General features: G+C 37.8%; 3 protein-coding genes and 1 pseudogene across 9 annotated transcripts; 2 read left to right on the forward strand and 2 right to left on the reverse strand.

Annotated features, from left to right (window-relative positions):
* Positions 1-1,100: 1,100 nt before the first annotated feature.
* On the forward strand, positions 1,101-4,459 carry LOC103421980 (protein NUCLEAR FUSION DEFECTIVE 6, mitochondrial-like). 7 transcript variants are annotated; one of them, XR_011571485.1, is made up of 3 exons: positions 1,101-1,494; positions 3,054-3,559; positions 4,171-4,459. XR_011571485.1 is itself a non-coding variant. In XM_029108500.2 (3 exons), exons 1-2 carry the CDS (start codon positions 1,215-1,217, stop codon positions 2,158-2,160), a joined length of 288 nt encoding a protein of 95 aa, XP_028964333.1. In that variant the 5' UTR covers positions 1,118-1,214; the 3' UTR covers positions 2,161-2,204; positions 2,509-2,646. The 7 variants fall into 7 exon arrangements, 5 of the variants coding, with proteins under 5 accessions (XP_008358244.1, XP_008358241.1, XP_028964333.1 ...); XR_011571486.1 differs by having other exon boundaries at positions 1,118-1,494; positions 3,355-3,559; XM_029108500.2 differs by lacking the exons at positions 3,054-3,559; positions 4,171-4,459 and adding exons at positions 2,153-2,204; positions 2,509-2,646 and having other exon boundaries at positions 1,118-1,494.
* A 1,562-nt stretch (positions 4,460-6,021) lies between these two features.
* LOC103421979 (uncharacterized protein At4g28440) lies at positions 6,022-8,656 on the reverse strand. The gene is made up of 2 exons (XM_008360018.4): positions 7,278-8,656; positions 6,022-6,500 (listed from the first exon to the last, which is right to left on the reverse strand). Exons 1-2 carry the CDS (start codon positions 7,537-7,539, stop codon positions 6,313-6,315), a joined length of 450 nt encoding a protein of 149 aa, XP_008358240.1. The 5' UTR covers positions 7,540-8,656; the 3' UTR covers positions 6,022-6,312.
* Positions 8,657-12,455: 3,799 nt separating this feature from the next.
* On the reverse strand, positions 12,456-14,617 carry LOC139187894 (uncharacterized). Its single transcript, XM_070804511.1, has 4 exons — positions 14,513-14,617; positions 13,643-14,414; positions 13,047-13,105; positions 12,456-12,650 (listed from the first exon to the last, which is right to left on the reverse strand). Exons 1-4 carry the CDS (start codon positions 14,615-14,617, stop codon positions 12,456-12,458), a joined length of 1,131 nt encoding a protein of 376 aa, XP_070660612.1.
* Positions 14,618-15,028: 411 nt separating this feature from the next.
* Positions 15,029-16,870, forward strand: LOC103444463 (DNA-directed RNA polymerases II, IV and V subunit 6A-like; annotated as a pseudogene).
* Positions 16,871-20,094: the final 3,224 nt, after the last annotated feature.

The following is a 20,094-nucleotide window of genomic DNA, read 5'->3' on the forward strand; positions in this document are numbered from 1 at the left end:
ATCACCATAAGGCAGCAGCCCTCTCCCTATAAAATTTGCAGAACCGTCACTACTGACTTCCCAAATCCCCAACACCTAGCGCCCCTCCTCTATCGCCAACCATCGCAACACTACCACGTCTCGAAAACCGCTCCAGTACCCAACTTCTATCGTTTCCAATTTGAATTCGTACCACACAAGAGAGAGTGTGATTAAATTGGAAGAGCTTCACTCATAGTTTGGTGTTGCACTGGCTTTCCCTAACATCAAATTCCTCCAAATTCAGTATATGGTAGGTATTCAAATTGTTCCAAAACACCAAACATGGTCCAAATTCAATGAGTGTCGGATCCGTGAGTCCCCTAATGTAATCTAGACTATGAGCTTCTCTCCTCATCTACCTCAACATTATAATAATCTTAAAGACTAACTTGCTCTACTCTCTGGTGAAGCTTGATCATATCTTCCTCAATATGCGCTTTATTGCGAGCCTTGAGGCTTTTGCTTTGTTAAGTCCCAATTCCCCCTCTTCCTGATAAGTTTAATTTCTAAACTTCATTCCCCAGGAAAGCTTGTGGGGTTCATGATATTTTATTCGTTTTCTTATTTATGATATTTTAGGTTTTTTTTTTATTAGTATAACTAATAATTTGTTTAAAAAGAATCAATATAACTAATAATTATGTGGCAAGACATGATTGATTGGTCTTTAGGTCTTTAAAAGTCATTTTATATTAGAATAAATTTTTCAATAAAAGTAACGATATTATCTACGAGAGGGGTTAGGCTAAGCCTTGCAATGAATTAGTAATAATGTAATTCAAATTTGTCTTTACCAAGAATCGAACCTAAGACCTGTCACTTATAAGTAAAAAGGAATACCACTAGACGGTAGTAAGACAACATTTTCTCCTTTTTAAAACTTGTTAAAAAAAATGGAGTTTTAACAATTGTTCACTTTTAACGAAAAATCACATTTTTACCTTTAACTGACACTATTTACTATACATTTAAAAATGACTTTTCGTTGAAAAAGAATTTTTTTTAAACTTTTTATTAGTTTTCCTTAAAAAAAAAAAAAGACGGTTGTTTAAATAATAATAATAATTTAGAGAATAAATAAGAACATTACTCAAAACAAAATGAAAAAGACCGAACTCTCAAACACGTCCCGAGTGTGAGTGGCAAGCATCCAAAACCCTAAATCCTCCTCCTCTGAGAAATAGTAAGAATCAATGGCCACCTCAGCAGCCGCCAGATCCATTTTCCGCTCCTGCGCCGGCCGCAGCTCTGTCTGTGCTGCGCGTCTCGCCCCCGAAGCCAAAGCCGCCCGTTCCCCGTTTCGCATGGCCGCGAAGCGGGCTTCCTCTTCTTCTCCTTTTCCCGCTCTCCGGTCTCCTGTTCAATTGAGCTTCTGCGTGGAGTCGATGCTGCCCTACCACACTGCAACAGCTTCGGCTTTGATGAACTCAATGCTCTCTGTCACTCGCCACAGTTATGGCTGGCTTTCAGAAGGTACACTCTCACTCTCACTCTCACTCTCACTTTCACCAATTTCTTCCTGAATTTGCTTATTTTTCTGGTGACTGCTACTGTGTTTTGGTTTCACTGTAAAACTACTGTTTCGTGCAATAGGATCGAAATTGAAATTGAATTTGACATTGAAATATCCCTTTTTCTTTACTTCGTGTCGTTTCCATTTCAATGTGGCTGTTATGAATAAACTTGTCAAAAATCGAAATCTGAATGCTTTCTAAGTAATCCCCTGACATATTTTTCGATTTGATGGAAGCATTCAACTTACGGGACTATTTCTGTGGAAGTATCCAACTTTTATTTCTACATAAGCACATACTTATGTTTCTGTGTAACAAGTCCATCCATTTTTGTAATATCGTGCCTCATTTGTACGCTGATATTGGAGTTTGATCATTTTAGATTATCTTAGTAGAACTAACAAAAGAATAGACACTCGACGAGATGGGAGGATTTCTTTATGCCAGTGCTAACATCCACTCTTATTCTGCTTGTGCTTCTTAGTCCTCCTCCTGCTAGGATTTTGGTGCGGTTGCATATTTTTTAGGAGCAGCTTTGCTTCATTATGTTCAAGTTTCAACAAAGAAGTAGTTTGTTTGTTGGCTGCCTAATCGTTGGGGTTTTATTCTCGAATTAGGTATCTAGCGAACACTTGTAAGGTCCCTTGATATCGTTTTCTTCCTTTTTTGGTAAGTTAGTGGTTATTTATGTTGGGTTCAGATATTTAGAATCCATAAATTCTGAATTGTCATTGCAGAGTCATATCATATGTGTCTCTCATGATACAAGATGTTCAATAAGTAAGTTTTGTGGTCTTTAACTTTCACGAACAAATTTCTTAGGTACTAATAGCTCAATATGGAGGATTTTAACTCTCCGCTTTTTTTTTTTTTTTTTTTGGTTCAATTTCTGTCTTAATAACTAAGTCAATATCTCTTCCCATACTCCTACATATTAGTGAAAGGTGCAAAATACCTCTTTTTATTGCTGTAGGCCAAGACAGATGAAGATCAAGAAGCAATATTGGAGTAACTTTGATTTGTTAAAATTTCAAGATTTTAAGATGGATTGGAGAACTTTTATGTTCTTTAAATTTGTAGACGTTTTATTGAGGAAAAGTTTATTGGAGTCCATTAGATGTGTTGAGTTATCTCATGGCAGTTTTTTTTATGATGGCATCAGTTGTATTGAGAAATACTCTACATGTGTTTGAATTCATGGAGATTTTTAAGATATTGAATCATCAATGATAGGTAAACTGTTGAAGACGGATTTGAAATTGTATTTTAATGAGATTGTATCTTGTTATTGTTAAAGTTACAAGAAAATGCACCCAAGTGAAATCTTATCTCTGCTCTTCTCATTGCTTCTTCCGTGTCACCTCTCCTCTACTCTTTTAACTTAAAAGTGCCAAATTCAAGGGTGATAAATATTACATGCTCTGGGCTCTGAATGTTTTACATGTTTAAATGGAGTTTAAAAATTTTTGAACCACGATAATCATAAAATTAGTGTACTGATCATTTTTATTTGATCAGCTTGCAATGATGATGTGTGATGAATGTTCCAAGGATTCAAGGAAGTTTTATGTACTTATAAGGCAGTGACTGCTGGTAATTAGGAGTTTTGAATGAGCTGCACAAGAGATAAGTTGCATGTTCTGAGCTTTTAAACCTAGATCAACGAGTAGACTTGGTTACTTTTTTCTAAAGTCCTAAAGACATTTCCCTTGTGTTTCTGCTTTACACTTATAAAGTGGCAATCTTTTGTATTGCGGCATATTTGATTTGTTTCCTTTGCATTGATGTTACTGACCAAAGAGTCATTGTATTTAATCAGCTTGCAACGATGATGCATGATCTTTGTCCAGTGAGTTCGGTAGAAGTCTGTTCAAAATTATTGCACTTGAAGAGAATGATGTCTTGGAAGCTTAATAATGCATGCTTACCGCATGAATCTGTTCTGAAATACCTTCTCATTTTTTATGCTCTTTCGCCTTTTTCCCTTTAGGGAGGGGGGTCTGAGTACAAGGAGAATATTATATGTAAGAATTGTATGAATACATTGTCCAGATGAATATATAATCTTCTCTGCATGTTATTGTATTTTTTTTTCTTTTAAATCCTGGTGGCTTTGAATCATGTCTAGCAAATTTTCTATTTCTCTCATTGCTCTTTTATTAGAAGAAAAATCGTTTGCATTTGGGGCCATGAGGTGGTATGGTTTCTGATATGAAGAAAAAGTAGCTTCCACCTTTTAAAGCATATAAGCCCTTCCAGTGCCATTAGTCTAAAAGAATCCAGTTCTATGTTTGGGTTTATGCTCGATTTGTAGAAATTATCTTAGCATTATGTTGTGGTAGAAGGGATGAATATTAGTGAGTGGAGTTTGGGGTATACTCAAGTCAACCTTGGGCTTTGTAATCCTTGATCAAGTGGTGAGGAACATGTTCGCCCATTCAAGTTTGGGTTTGCAAGCATTTTGGCTCATAAATGATCCATGATCTAAGTTAAGCTACGTAGAAAGTGTCAAAGGTTGTTAGGGGCTACGTGATTTTGCATTCCAATTCTGCCTCTTCTTTTATGGTTTTGCCAGAACCCTGCAGATTTCTCGAGTAGCTGACATGTTTATTCTTCCTTTTCAATCCGTGCGCAGATTCTTGAGGAATGCTGCTGATCAATCCTTTCTCCAAACTCAAAGCGCAATAAACAGTGTTTTCCGATCCTGAGCTTACATTTCATTTGGCCACTTTTTATAATAGAGCAGCAAATAGCCAGAGTCCTCATCACTCATACATTGTCTTTCCCTCCCCTCCTGTGTAGCGTTCTCCCACTCGCATCTCACTTGAATTTGTGGTTAGTGATGGTAGTCAACAAGATGTGATTTTAATTTAGTTTCTTTTGAATTATTGAACTCTACTATTTTCAACAGTTTGTCTCGTCAATTCGTACCCTCTTACTCATATATTCTTACCTTCATCATCCTTTTCATCTCTCCTGTGATGATTGCTTTTGCATACCTTCTTTGATTGCAAGTTCTTGAATGGAATTCTTAACGTTTTCTTAGTTGTCAAATGATGATGTCCAAGATTGATTGGACGTTTTTGGTTTTGCCCTCCGCCACTAGGGCTGGGTTTAGAAAGTTCATGTAGCTTTGTTGCGTTGGTATTTCAACTCTTGATGGGATGGGGGTGGGCGTGGGGGTGGAGGGCGGCTGTGTTGATTCTGAATAAAAGAGAGTGTTGAAGCCAACTGAATGAGTGTAATTTCTATAGCTATACAACTGGTAGTTCAGGTTTTAGGCTTTCAGCTTTGTATATTCGGGTTCCAAGGGGAGTGAGAACATGATTAGGAGGAATCCACGAATTTATTGCGGTGCTTCCTTTTTCTCTTATACACTTTTGATATATGTTTGATTTTTTTTCAATTTATTCGATTCCGATGATCAAAATTAAGAAGGGTGTATAAACAGTAAAAAAGAGTAAATAGCACTATCCTTGTTTGAAAAATGCGATACTCTAATCACTGAGAAAATTAAAATCTCATTAATAAACTTGCTGGATGCTCAAATTATTCTTTATTCATGATCTTCAGAAAAAGATGAGGAGATAAAAAGAATTTTATTATATCAAGCCGAATAAATCATTGTTAATTCTAGTCAACACAAGGTCACATTTAAGTTGACTGTGTTACGAGATAGAAACTATATTCGAATTATCGGACTCAAAGGATCAAAATCCATATCCTATTAATAATATCGAATTCGGAAAATCCAGGTCCGTATTCACATATTAAACTTAAGATTGTCCTGGATTTTATTTTTTCTGTTACCGATCTTGAACATATACTCATATTGAGAGGGTGTAATCAAATTAGGATTTGATAGAATTTTAATAGACTTTAAAATTAGAGTGTAGTCAATTAGAAGTTTGAATGTGAATTTTAAAAATCATAGGGTAGTCAAATTAGGATTTTGAACTCTTGGATCAATATTCTCAATGATCCATTCCATTTACATATTTCATTGGTTTGTATTTCTATATCAATAGATATACGTATATGCTCCCTTCAGATTGTGAACTAGGAAAGAAATTTATTTTATGTTGTAGGAGTCAACTAAAATCCTAGGAAATCCATGAACGAAGTCCATACAATATTGTGAATCTATTAAAATCCTTTCAAATCTTTCACTTAAAAAAAATCTATTAAAATCCTATGAAATCCAAATTAACTCACCCCCTAAGATAACAATACCTCAGTCGGCTTGAGGTCAGGTATTCAACTCCCTTGCCAATATGAAAACGAAAACACAAACATATATTTTTTTTCAAACGTTCGAACGCACTCTTGTAAAGATTGATTTGAAATCAATTCCAAAACCTGGCCGCAGTTCATCAAAGTTTTAAAAGAAAAAAGAAAAGAAAAGAAAAGAAAATCTTTTTTGTTTGCAGAAAACAAATACAACAGCAACTATATACTTGATGGCAAAAGACATACGCAAATGATGTACACAATGCATGATTTATTAAATACAACTAGCGGAGTTGTTTCCAGATTCCAATTCCAACAACAAAAGAGACCGTTCAAAACTTCCAAATCATGCCCTAGTCATATTACATCACCACCCAGACCCACTCCTCTAAAACTAAAAGCACGGCAATCGCAAGACCAGAGACAGAAAGACAGGCACATCAACAAGTTGCATCTCGCTTACATTAATGGTTAGGCACACATACATATCTAACTAACCTCTTACTAGTAACCTCATCAGTATCCACTCCCACAAAACACTCATCATTCACTCTTCAACGTTAACCAACTCGTACTCAATGAGAGAAAGATTGTTATCCTCTTTAACTTGGAAGTTAGCTGGTTCGGTGACTTCAACACGTCCCCATTTGTCGACTGCTAGCCTCATGGTCCCCTTGAACATGTCAATCTTTGCATTACGCAGGTTCACAGTCGTGTCTGGCTTCATAGTGTCAACTGCACATATAACGTCAGGTCATCAATTACATTGCATTACAAAAAACAAACCAACAACAGTCCCCAACAACAGAATAGGCAACCATCTACAATTTGCAGACAAATACATACAGAAATACATAACTTTATTTGATCGAATTGGGTCCCAACTAGCATTCCTTGTACCAAATTGTCCATCCAAGATATAAGGCCTCATTTGATATGGAAGCTTGGATTAGAATGAATAAGCAACTATTTCAAGGTACGAAGAAGAAATGAAAATTTTGTGGCCAGCTTGGAGGCAGAAGATGGATTACGAAAAGTTATCCATTCCAAATTTCCAATCCCATCCCAAAATGCGTGAGTAGAAGGGAGAAGTTTTGTTCATGTCTAATCCCCTTAAAATGAAAACCATTCCCCTCTACCTTCAAATTAGATTGAAATTAGACAGTTATACATTCCAATTCAATCCTCCTTACCAAACGAGCCCTAAACATACTAAACCGATAGCAGGATTAGAGATCATAGGTTGGTCTCCAAAGAATCAAACATTATACCAAAAGCAGACATTTAACTAAAACTTCTAATGAATCAAATCAAACCCAAAACAGAAATTCTCCCTGTAATCCTAATTGGATTTCCTTTACCGTAAATGAAACAGTTAAATGCAACTCAAATCTTACTAAAACCCATCAAAAACCAAACACAAATCCAAATAATATATACCATAATTCACATTTTACAGTAAATAGATAATTAACTTGTATGGTACCACTTGCAGAATCATGAATTATATACCTTGGTCATTGCGAGCGGTGAAGAGAATGGTCCCCGTCTCGTCCCCAACGAGGCACTCAGCGATGCGAGCGGGCTGAGTAGGCCGAGACGACAAAGATGATCGACCGCCGTTCTTGTTGGTGACCTTCACCGGCTTCGAGCTCACCACCTTCACCGTGAGGGTGTGGCCGTTCGTGTTTGGCTGGAGCTGCTCCACCTTTACGAACACCGGCTTTCTCTTCGCCGTCACTGTCCCTAAATTATTCGCTGTCGTCGTCGCCATTCTTCTCTCTGCACTCGAATTTCGAAATTCCAATTTGTGTCCTTAATTTGTTCAACCCTAACCCTAGATCGAACTTGGGGTGGGACTTTTATCGACTACTTGCGCCCTCATTTTATATTTATTAGGCATATATGTCGATTTGTTCTGAACTCGTATAGATGTGTTAATTTCCTTCTTAAATTTGAATTTTAGCCGATTAGCTATTGAACTTTTATAATTAGTCAATTTTTCTCTTGAATTTTAATTTTAACCGATTATCCTTAAACTTTTATAAATAGTCAGTTTCCCCCTTTACGCTAAATTTATAAAAAAAAAATTCATTCATGCAATTTTTTTATACATTTTGATCACATAGACAACGCATGACAATGTATTAGGGCAAAAAAAAAAAAAAAAAAATTGAAAAATTGGATGGATGAAAAATTTTAAATCTAACTCTAGCCTGGGATCAATTCTGAATGGAATTCTGGAGAGAGATTTTGAAACGAAGGAGGATCGGATCTCGGCTCTATCGCGCCTTGCTTTCACCTGCTGGTTTATATGGAAGGCGAGGTGTAATGCTGTGTTCAACTATGTGATTCCCTCACATTCACAAACGATATTTGCCATTTCCTCTGCTATGACGGCCTTCCACGTGGCGCGGACAAGCCGTTTGATCACTGGAAGTGTGCCTGGCCCTAAACCCTGTTGGTCGAGTTCTATTAAGGTTAATGTCGATGCTAACTGGCGTCGTCTCGATGTTCCTGGTCACGTGGGAGTGGTTATGCGTGACTCCAACTCAGATTGTTTGGCTGCAAGACAGAAGCAAATCTATGCCAAAAGCGCACTGGAGGCTGAGGCGTTAGGAATTCTTGAAGGCTGCGTGCTTGCTCGGTCCAAGGGGTGTTTGGATGTGATGTGATAGTGGAATCGGATTCGCTGGACCTGGTATCGTGTTTAGGTGGAAAAATGGAGTCTGCAAAATGGAAGGTTTTTCCTATCCTAAGTGGGATTCTGCAGGTTGGTGATGATTTCACTAATTGCGTCTGGTCCTGGGTTCCTCGATCTGCTAATGGAGTGGCGGATTTTGTAGAGTCGCATACTGGTGCGGAGATGTGCGACTTAGTTTGGGTTCAACGACCCCATCTTCGTTTGTTGGTGTTCTAAACAAGGATGGGCTTCAATGTCCCCCAACCTAATTAGTTTGATGTCATTACTGTGCAAAAAGGGACGGGAGTTCTCTCTGCCTCTTGTTTGATGTCCTTTCCCTTAATGTTCGGTCTGTTATGGTTAGCTTATATGGCTTTCTGTACTACTTCTACTTTGGCCTCGACCCTGATTAATTATAATATTTCCAGTAACTATTTCAATATATATATATATATATATATATATTTTAGAGTAGTAATTGGCTAAAGTTAAAGTTTATAGGGGAAGTTGGCTAATTATAAAAGTTTAGGAGATAATCGGCTAAAATTAAAGTTTAGGGAAATTGATAGCTCTATACAAGTTCAGGAGGCAAATCGACAAATATCTCTAATTTGATTTATTTTCGGAAACATTAAAATTTTAAAAGAAAACAATGTTGGTGTTTGCATGTGGAATTGTCGATTGAATTGGTAGTTGGAGTTCTTTATCAATGAAAATATTTTCATTGTGTCGGTAACATGACTCGATACAACAAGTATCATAATATAATTGATTGAATTTTTTTTTCAAGTTTCCAACTAATGATATTATGGCACTTAGTGTATCTATGTTCCTTAAAATTAATTGATTGAAATTTTCTTCTATTTGAATAATAATATCGCCTGTAATAAAAAGTAACAATAAGTATTGTTGTAGGATCAAATAAGCAAAGATTGAAGAAACTTGAATGTGTATATTTTCCTTTAAAAGAACAATCCTTGCAATTTAGACACAACCAAGTCTTTTAGGCTAAAATGAACTTGAAAATAACCCATTCAACCAAAAAGGGGAAAATTTGACAAAAACCTTAATCCTTATCTAGCAAACGTAGAGTGCAGAGCGCCCGCTCGCATCGCTTAGGTACCATTTGGTACGTGGGATAGGATGGAACGCAGTGGGACGGGATGCACTCGTCCCATGTTTGGTGTGCCAGTTTGCTTGAGACGCGTTGTTCTGTGGAACAAATTTTAGTTAATTTTTTGTGCCACCCTGCCCCCTGGAAACAATTTGTGGAACAAATTTTAGTCTTTTTGAACAAAAATACCCCTCATTTTTTTCATTAATTTCGCTATCTACCCTATCTCCTGTAGCCTCCCTCTCTTCTACCCTATCTTTTCTCATGTAGCCTCCTCCTCCTCCACCATAAACCCAGCAACCCAGGCTAACCCAATCCCAGTAAACCCATCCGAACCCAACCCTACCTTCCTTTTGTCGCCTTCTTTTCCCTGCTAGTCCCACGACGAGACTGTCGCCCTCCGCCTCGAAAACCTCAAGACCACCCACTCGCAGGACGTGGCCAACACCGTCGCTCGAGGGATGGGACGACGAGGATTAGGCGGAAGATGTGAGGGATGACGTTGAACTCATCGATGGTGGCTCAAGTAAGGTCGAACTCGTCGAAGTGGATGGGTATGATTGTCATTTAATCCTTCATTCCATTCCGGCCTTTGCGTACACCAAACGTAGCATGGAACCTCCATTCTATTTTGTTTCGTCTTGTTCTGTACCGTTCCGTCTCGTCTGTGTGCCAAATAGTACCTTAGTGCCTTGTTGGCGATGAGACAGAGAACATTATCTTCAACCCAACAAGATCCTCTCCAAATCCTTTTGGTGAGGATTCTGGGGATCCGTGAATCATGTTCGTTCATCGTACATCGTGCAGTCAGTTTTTATCAGGTACTGTTTGTGTTTAATTTTAAATCAAAATATTAAAATAATTTGTGACCGCATGATGTACGATGAACGGACAAGATTCACGGATTCCCGGGATCCTCTCAAAGAGGATCTGGATTCATCTTCAACCGCTCGCAAAGACCATGTTAAAACCAACTTTGCGTTCAATACAATGAAGGCATCACAACACAAAAAATTCAAATGCATATTCCAACCAAATTTGCCACCAAAATTGGGTGTGTATTCCATAAAGCATGTGTCTGAATCCTTGGCAATTTTCCCAACGTACTCAATGTTAGTTGAGAATTTATACGACTAAAGTATCCATTGGCAGGTGTTGATAAATCATCCGCTGGTTCGATAATATCTTTGCCTAGAGAGTGGTGTACACTTGTAAGTGCACAATATAGTCGTTATGTAGTGTTTGCAAGGGATGACTAGGGATTCATAATCAACCACAAGCAATCTTGTTCAGAGATTTCAATGCATTCAATGGAATATTTGATCTTTTAGATGACAATTTCCGTATCTAAGTCCGGTTAAGGTATTATAGACCATAGTTTTCCTTAAGTATATTGGGGAAGAAATAAAGAAGCAGTGTACAATACTATAGACCATAGTTTTCCTTTTCAAAAAAAAAAAATTCATTCTTTTTAAGTTAATATCCATAGATTATTTTAAAGGTTAGAACAAATGGACATGGTGAAGGTTAATCCCATAGTAGAGTCTTTTCTATTTATTGTTTAGACAATAATTCATGAGTTACACTTGAAAATTTACACATTCACACTAACATGGTTTGTGGGGAGTGACATTGAAGCACTTATTTTTCGTCTAAGTTAATTTTATTTTTTGTTCTAAGTAAAGTAAAGTTAGTTATTGTTATAAAATAAAATAATAATTGTTTCACCCGAGATTGTACTCAGTAACTGGGTCAGTCCTACCTAATCAACAATGATTCTCGCGTCAAACAATAGAGTCTTGGCATGTGGTAGGATGGTCAGTTGGTTTCGTAACCTTTTCAGCTCGAATTAGTAAGTCCTTAGGGGTGTCTACACCTAGTGCCCTAAAGTCTTATGGTTTGTGAGTCATTGACCTAAAACTCGTTACATGGGTTGAATCAAAAGCTTAATGGAACTGGCATTGCACGACCACTACTGTTAATAAAAAAAAATGAATGAGAAAAATCGAAGAAAGAAAAAGAAAAAAAAAGTTAAATATACAAAAGTGTGAAGTCTTAAATAAAGATGATGGTGGTAAGAGTTTTAGTCGAGTTTCCTTAACTATGTTGGTTCACTTTACACGAAAGGATATTCATGAATTTAAGTAGTTTTAAATGAATTAGACTCTATGATGGGGTTAGTTGGAACTTTTGAAAAGATGTTCTAATTTTTAACGTTTTCTATCACTGAGAACTTGAAAGTGAAAATTGTCTTACTCAATTTTTGTTCAAGTCTTTAGTTAGTTTTTATTTTTGTGGGGGGGAGGGGGGGAATTGATGAGTCGATATTATACTAGATATTTTACCCTACTCTTAGTATGAATTTATTGGTTATTTTGTGTGAAATTTGATACTTTGAATTATATTTTCAATGTAGGATATTGGACTTCTCTTAAGTAAAAAGTGATCAAACAAATGAATTATGGAGTGATTCCAATCAAAGTGTAACATCCCACATCGCCCATGAGAGTGGATCTTATAAGCCTTATATGTATATTCCCATCTCTACCTAGCACGAGGCCTTTTAGGAGTTCGCTGCCTTCAGGTTCCATCGGAACTCTGAAGTTAAGAGAGTTTGGGCGAGAGCATTCCCATGATGGGTGACCCACTAGAAAGTTCTCGTGTGAGTTCCCAGAAACAAAACCGTGAGGGTGTGGTCGGGGCCCAAAGCGGACAATATAGTGCTATGGCAGAGTCGAGGCCGGGATGTGGTGGGGGCCACACTAACTGCTGCAATGTTTTTCCAACAGGACGAGGAATTTGATTTTACTGGAGCTAGTAAAAATTCCATATTAGGGAAATACCGAGCTTTAAAAACTTTGGACATAAGAAAATTCGGTTGTTGAATGATCTGCTAACCTTGCTTAGCTAACAAAGCAAGATTAAAAGCATACAAATCTTTAAATCCCAACCCTCCCTCACTTTTAGGCTTGCACATCTTCTTCCAACTCACCCAGTGAATACGTCTCTTTCCAACCTCTTTCCCCCACCAAAATCGGGTAACCATCTGATTCAACTCATCATAGAACATCTTCGGAAGCAAGAAAGTCTGCATGGTATACATTAGTATTGCTAGGGCAACAGTTTTAATTAAGATTTCCTTACTAGCACTGCTTAACAAACTCCCACGCCATCCATTTAAATTTTTCCAAAGGCAATATTTGATATAAGCAAATGTCTGTTTCTTCGGTAATCCAAGATAACAATCATGGTAATTAACTCTATTCATACCCAGACAATTAGCAAGCACTTGGGCATCCACTTCATTCACATTTGCACTAAACGACACACAACTTTTGGACAAATTAACAGCTTGCCCCGATGCCAATTTATAAGTATGTAGGACATTCTTTAGTTCACAACCATCCTGTAATGTACTCCTTGCAAAAATAAAACTATCATCTGCAAAGAGAAGATGATTAATACTTGGCGCATCATTACATACCTTTGTACCTTTAGTCCAACCTTGGAACTCCCCTGTAGCCAACAATGCTGATAAACCTTCTGCACAAATCACAAACAAGAACGGGGATAACAGATCCCCTTGCCTTATACCCCGTTTAGGTTGGACAAAACCTACAGGCTCCCCATTGAGCTTGAAGGAATAGGAAACCGTCGTGACACACCTCATGATCTAGGTAATCCACTTATTGGCAAAACCCAACCTTCGCATAATTTGTTCAAGGAAAGACCATTCGATGCGGTCATAAGCTTTACTAATGTCCAGTTTTAGAGCCATCACACCATTCCAACCACTATTCTTCCACTTCATAAAATGTGCAATTTCTGATGCCACCAATCAATTATCGAAAATTAATCTTCCAACAATAAAAGCACTTTGGGAGGGTGAAATGATATCCAGCAATACCACTTTCAGTCTATATGTAAGCACTTTGGAGCATATTTTGTAAATCACATTACACAAACTAATTGGTCTTAGTTGAGTCATGGAAGTTGGATCTACTTTCTAAGGTATAAGGGTGACATGCGTATAGTTAACTTGTCGAAGCATACTCCCTATCGAAAGAAGATGTCGCACACTGTCGCATACACCAGAACCAACAACTGCCCAGTGTTTTTGATAAAACCCATGTATCATTCCATCAGGCCCAGGTGCCTTAGTCGGGTGCATTTGGAACAAAGTCTCCTTTATTTCTTCATTAGAGAACGACACAAGAAGACCTTGATTCATCTCATCCGTGACTTTCGGAACAACCAATCTTAGAATTTCCGAAACATCAACTACACCCGTTGAATCAAACAACTTCGTGAAATAATTAACAATGACCGACATCATACCATCTTTACTTTCCTGCCATTGCCCATCCTCGTCAAACAATCCATGCAGCTCATTCCGCCGCTGTTTTCTAGTTGCTCTTTGATGAAAGTATTTGGTGTTTTGATCCCCAAGACACAACCAATTTTCTTTGGATCTTTGTTGCCAGAATGCCTCTTCTTGAGCAAGTAAAGAATGTAGACGAGTGTACAAATCATGCCTCTGAGCAATAGTAGTTTTAGTAAACGGTTTACCAAACAAAGTTTGCAATTTATCCTCCGTTACTATTATTTCCCAAGGAATGGAACGTTCCGAGCTCTTCACCCATTTTAACAACTGAACTCTCGTCGCCTTGATTTTTTCCATAACTTGAAACATAGGAGAGCCATGACAGCTAGTAGACCAACCTGCCTGCATCGCTGTCTCACACCCCTTACGAACTGACCACCCATCTTCATATCGAAAACTCCTTTTAAACTTTGCTCTTTGCCTGACCTCCCACTCTAACAAGATCGGAATATGATCCGAAGATGTCGGCTTCAAACAGACAAGTTTAAATCCAGGAAATAAGTCCACTTTTGTGTAGCCAGCCCTCTATCCAACCTAACTTTAATACCACCATTCCTTGTCATTACCCAAGTAAACTTGTTGCCAATAAATCCCAAGTCTTGCAATTCACAATTAGCTAAAGCATTCCGGAAACCATCCATTTGTCTCTCGCTTCGAACATCACCCCCCATTCTTGTTCAACTGTTTGAAAAATTTCATTAAAATCCCCCAAACAACACCACGGTAATGACGAAGTTTCCTTAAGACGTTGCAGCAAATCCCAAGACTTATAACGATCAGCTTCAACAGGATAACCATAAAAAAAAAGTTAGTCTCCAATGATAGACCTCTCCTACCCCGCCCACCTCGGGATCAATATGATTTGATGAATATGATCGGTACCGTGAACATAAAATCAAACTGCAACTGTGATTTTAACCTCTCCCTATGGTGCCTGGAGCTAAAATAACAAGTAACCAACAAAACAGTAGGAAAAAGGTCGATGCAGACGTGGCATAATCTGAAGGGTTGAAAAGTCTTCCACCGCCAAGATAAATTCTGATATAAATAAGGTCAAAGTCCCTTCCTCCGATTTTGAGAGACGCCTCCAGCTGCTGCTGCTGCTGCTTCTTCTACTACTTCTTCTTCTCCAGCGTGACATAGAAACCATCAATTAACCATGGCGGACGACGATTACAACGAAATGGACATTGGGTACGAGGATGAGCTAGTCGAGCCAGAAATTGAGGTGAGGATTTTACTTTAATTTTGTCTCCTGCTTCTTTTAATTATACGATAATTGTTGTTAAAATCTCTGATTAACAAATTTACTGGAGCACAAGTTTGTATGTATTGACAAATAAAAGAAATAGATTTGAACCTGCAACTTAGTAATACGGTCTGGTGATATTCTATGAGGTCTTAGGTGTGAATTTCATGGATACCATTTTATTCCTCAGGCCTTAGTGTAAATATTGTTTTATAAATGAATAAATTTGAAGAGGAATAATTGGATGATGGACAGGAAGGCACAGAAGAGGATGTGGATGCGGAGAACGCTAACATCTTCCAGGCGATGCCATTGAAGATGATGACAAAGAAGAACAAGCCCCGATGGAACGACCGCGAAGAACATCCAAATTTATGACCAAATATGAACGTGCTAGAATATTAGGCACTCGTGCTGTGCAGATCAGGTATATTTCTATATCAATTTCAGTTTTGAATCTTTGTTGTTGGTTAATTTGAATTGCAAATTGATTGAATGGGTATTTTATATTTGTGATGAGCAGCATGAATGCCCCTGTGATGGTTGAGTTGCAGGGTGAGACTGACCCACGTGAGGTACCATTCTCCTACACCTATATATGTTCGAAAGCTATTCGACAAATGCATAGAAAGTATAACTATTACTATGTTAATCTGCTGCTTTACTATGGATGTGCACAAAACAAGTGCTTACATATTGGATTTTCGATCCGCTTCCATGTGCCTTCAAAACAACTCCTTTCTATAATTTGAGCCAAAGGTAAATGGAAGAACGGCCAAACCTTGTAGCACAATGCAATTGTAATCAGAAACCCAAAAGTTTCCGAGGGCTTGTGCCACTGTGTGACTCTCGGAAAATGGCCCGAAATGGCGTGTTGTGACTTGTGACTATGTGCGTATTATCCTTATATAGCGTCTAATTGTACATTAATCCTTAGTTTTAAAAGCAAAATTGAAGTACATGAGCGCACTTTACATTGAAGCTCAGTTTTTCTCTTTCTACTTTTGGCTTTCTTTGCTTCTATAGAGAAGTTGATTACCCGTATATTAGGATACCATCCTCCGTATTGTGATGTTGTGAATGATTTTCCATAGAACATAAGAAAACAAGTATGGTAATTAATCCGACTTGCGAGATCTCAAATGGTTAGTACTCTAATGATACAATGGGTAGCTTTCCCATATGCTACGCTGTATGATCTCTTTTATTATGAATTGCGTAGATTGCTATGAAGGAGCTTCGTGAGCGGAAGGTACCCTTCACCATTTGCTGCTACCTGCCCGATGGAAGGTGCAGTTTTCATTTAAAGCATTGTATATTTTGCTTTTGCAGTGGTTTCGAAACATTTTAATCGAGTGTGAAATTTTCAGTTATGAAGATTGGGGAGTAGATGAGTTGATTGTGGAAGACTCGTGTAAGAGGCAAGTGGGAGGCGAATGATCATCTACGCATGGAAAATGGTTTCTGATGTTGGTATTTTATCTATAAATTTCCCGTTTAGATCTGCATCTGTTGACTTGTAACATTTGTAACATTTTACCTATAAACTTACATGTCGAAAGACTTTTTCTGTCATCTATAAATGTTTTGATACACTGTAGAAGACATCAGAAATTTAAGGATGCCTTACTTGAGAAAGTTCAGGACATCCTATTTTCGGGGTGTGATTCAACCATTTTTAGATTTCTTTTATTGTTAAAGATGAGAAATAAAATACTCAGTACTACGGTCTGTTGGTATTCCTTGAAGTGAGAGGCTTTAGGTTTGAATCTTATGGATGGTGAATTCGTTACCAAATTAGGGTTTTATTGTGTGGCTTAGCCGAACTCTTCATTTCCTTAATGTAAAAATATTGATGTATTAAAAAAAAAAAAGAGAAATGAATTTACTACAAGTGAAACGAAGGTGAGTAGTAGGACTGGACTTTGCAAGATAAAAAAGGAACTAAAATTGCGGTTTTGGGTTGGAACTTATCAAGCCGGGTAGATAATGGTTGGATCCGTTAATTACCTGTTTTCGTTCAAGGTGAACCTGCAACAGCAAATACCAATTTATCTCCATGCTCTGTAATTGATTGGCCCCAGCCCTTATAGGGAGTGATGCAAGACTGACATCAACCACTATTGAGTAGAGACTCACAATTCTATTATCAATTTTAGTCTCGATACATATTTAATAAGCGTGCTTTTACAAACACACAACAACACAATTACAAGGGTTACCATATGTGTTGATGCACAAAATCAGTGAAACTTTGGAGTAACGTAAAGTGTCAAGTTTGTGACCTTTGCTCGGTTGGTCTAGTCACTGGTGAAGATAATATGTAAAGAGATAGAAATAGGGAAGCAAACACAAGATGTACGTAGTTCATCCTAAGCTTGGCTACGTCCACAGAGTAGAGGAGTTCTCAATAATAGTGAAGGGTTTACACAAATATATAGGTTCAAGCATATTCATTATTAGTGGGTTCTAATGACTAGTTTAAGTACAATAACAACATTAGAGATAAATTGTAGGAGAATAATCTTTTTTATAGTTGAGGAGAGTTTCGAGCTTTCGTCCGTGGTTGATGTGGGACTCTATGAGCTTTTATTCTGACGTTGACATGTGTTGTGTTGTGATTGGTCTCCTGGGTGGAGGGAAGCTCTTGTGCTCCAGCATGGGTGTCTTAGCATGAACCCCTCAGTGGGCTCTTGAAGGTATGAACTTGATTGATACTTGGTAGTTTCGGGATTAAGGAGTTTGAAATGAGTGAGATTAAGGAGTTTGAAATATTGCCTAGTTTCTGGTGCCGTTGACGGTCGCCGGAGTCTGGAGGTGAAGATGATGCGCGTGGGCCGCGTGTGAGGCCGTGCCCTCCCCGGCGCGTGAGCTATAGGAAATTTTTTCTAAAAATATCAAGATGTTCGTGAGGTTGAGTTGATCACTGTGGTATATTCATATACCCATTTTGAGCAATGTATGAGAAGTTATTAGCTAGTTTTGTCTATGTGCTTTAAAATAACGTTTTTATAGTTTATTCGCATATAGGTGAGACTTATCCTGAGGACGAGTGTATCCACGGGCGAATCGGGGGCTAAGACCCTTCGACTTATCAGTGAGTGGGCTTTTGTTTTCAGTATACAATTATATACGTGATATAATTCCCAGAAATGTGTTTTAAATGAAAATATGCTTTGAAATAATATGCCAAATGCCATTATATTTTGAATATGCATTTCATGGTTGCATATATATATAATTGTGGTGCTGTGGAGGCACATGTAAGTACAGGTAAGTTATGTTTGGTATAAGTGAACTACGAACGGCTTGATCCCTGTTTAGGGTACGTAGGCAGCCTAACGAAATGTTAGGTGCAGCCATACAATATATGACATGAAATAAATGAGATATAAGTTTATTTGAAGAATTGAGTAGCGTGATGAACATGTTTGGTTGGATATATGAGATGTGACTGAGAAACGATGAGCTCATAAACCTGCACCTCGGGTGATTGCGATTTAGCCAGAGAGAGTTGGCACATGCCTGTATATTATGTCACCTCCTGCACCATATGCTCACATTGGATCCAATTAGGTGCACAGTCTTGTCGTACAGACCACTATAGGTGGTTCCGACTTGTAGGTGACTAACGTATTATCGCACAACTAGTATTGAGAAAGTAGAATTGAGCATAACTGTATCTTACCCAATCTTGTCGTACGGACCTTTTTAGTGGTTCCGACTTATGTGCAATATATTGCCGTATAGGTCATAGTAGTGACTTAGGCTAGATTGAGTTTGAGCTATGAATTCAGCCATACAGACTACTCAGGAGTTCCAGCTAACATGTCATACTTCTATGAAATCATTATTACCTGGATTGTTACTTATTATATTTAGGCATGGCATACATATGAAAATGATTATGTGAAGCATGAATTGAATGGTTATGATTTTAGAGAGAGATATATATATATATATATATATATGTGTGTGTGTGTGTGTGTGTGTATGCTTACATCTTGATTATGAGAAAATTTTACATGTTTTACAGCGAGGGGTTACATATGTTGATAAATGAAATGATTTTGTAAAACATTTGTTTTTGCCCACTCACGTTTTCTGTTTTGCGCCCCTCCAGGTTTTAAGTAAGATTGTTATTGGTGGCTAGAGAGGACGTCGGCAGTTCTGACTTACCCATATTATAGTATGACATTCCTGGTACTGTGTAACTAGTACTTGTCCTACTGGATTGCAACTAGACTTTATGCTCTGACTAAGAGTGTTACTATTGTACTTAATGAAGGAAATCTTTTGGGAAAACATGTTCATTTGAGCAACATCATATAGCATGCAATTAACAATTAAAGGCGGAATCATGCTTGTATGCACTCAAAAACAAAACATTACCATGAAATTCAAAGCCTAGTAGATTGGTGAACCAATAATCAACTCAAAACAAAGTGAGTTGAAATTAATACCTTTGTAGATTCCTCTTTGCATAAGCAAAGGCTAATCACCCAAAGAGATAGGGCCTTCATTCCTTGCTTCTTAGATCCATGGATTTGGATGGAAGAATAGGTTCTCCAAGTTCCCAAAATTGAGAACCTCTAAGTCTCTTCACCAAGGTTAGATTGTAGAAGAAATGAGTGACCTTGGAGTAGTAGGATTGCTAGATGTACCCTCCAAGGTGTTGGCCTCTTTAGAGAGAAAATGGAGAGACAATTCTCACCAATTTTCCCCCAAAATTAACCCTTTTTAATCCTTAATGAATATTTGGCTATAAAATCATTTATATAGTCACTTCTTTAAGTGACCTAAACAACCAAAACCCTAATTCATTTCATCATGGCCGGCCATTTAGGGGATTTTGGGCTTTTGGGCTTTAATGAATCTTTATTCATTAAATTGTCATAC

This window comes from Malus domestica, chromosome 09 (genome assembly GCF_042453785.1).
Source record: "Malus domestica chromosome 09, GDT2T_hap1".
NCBI lineage: Eukaryota > Viridiplantae > Streptophyta > Magnoliopsida > Rosales > Rosaceae > Malus > Malus domestica.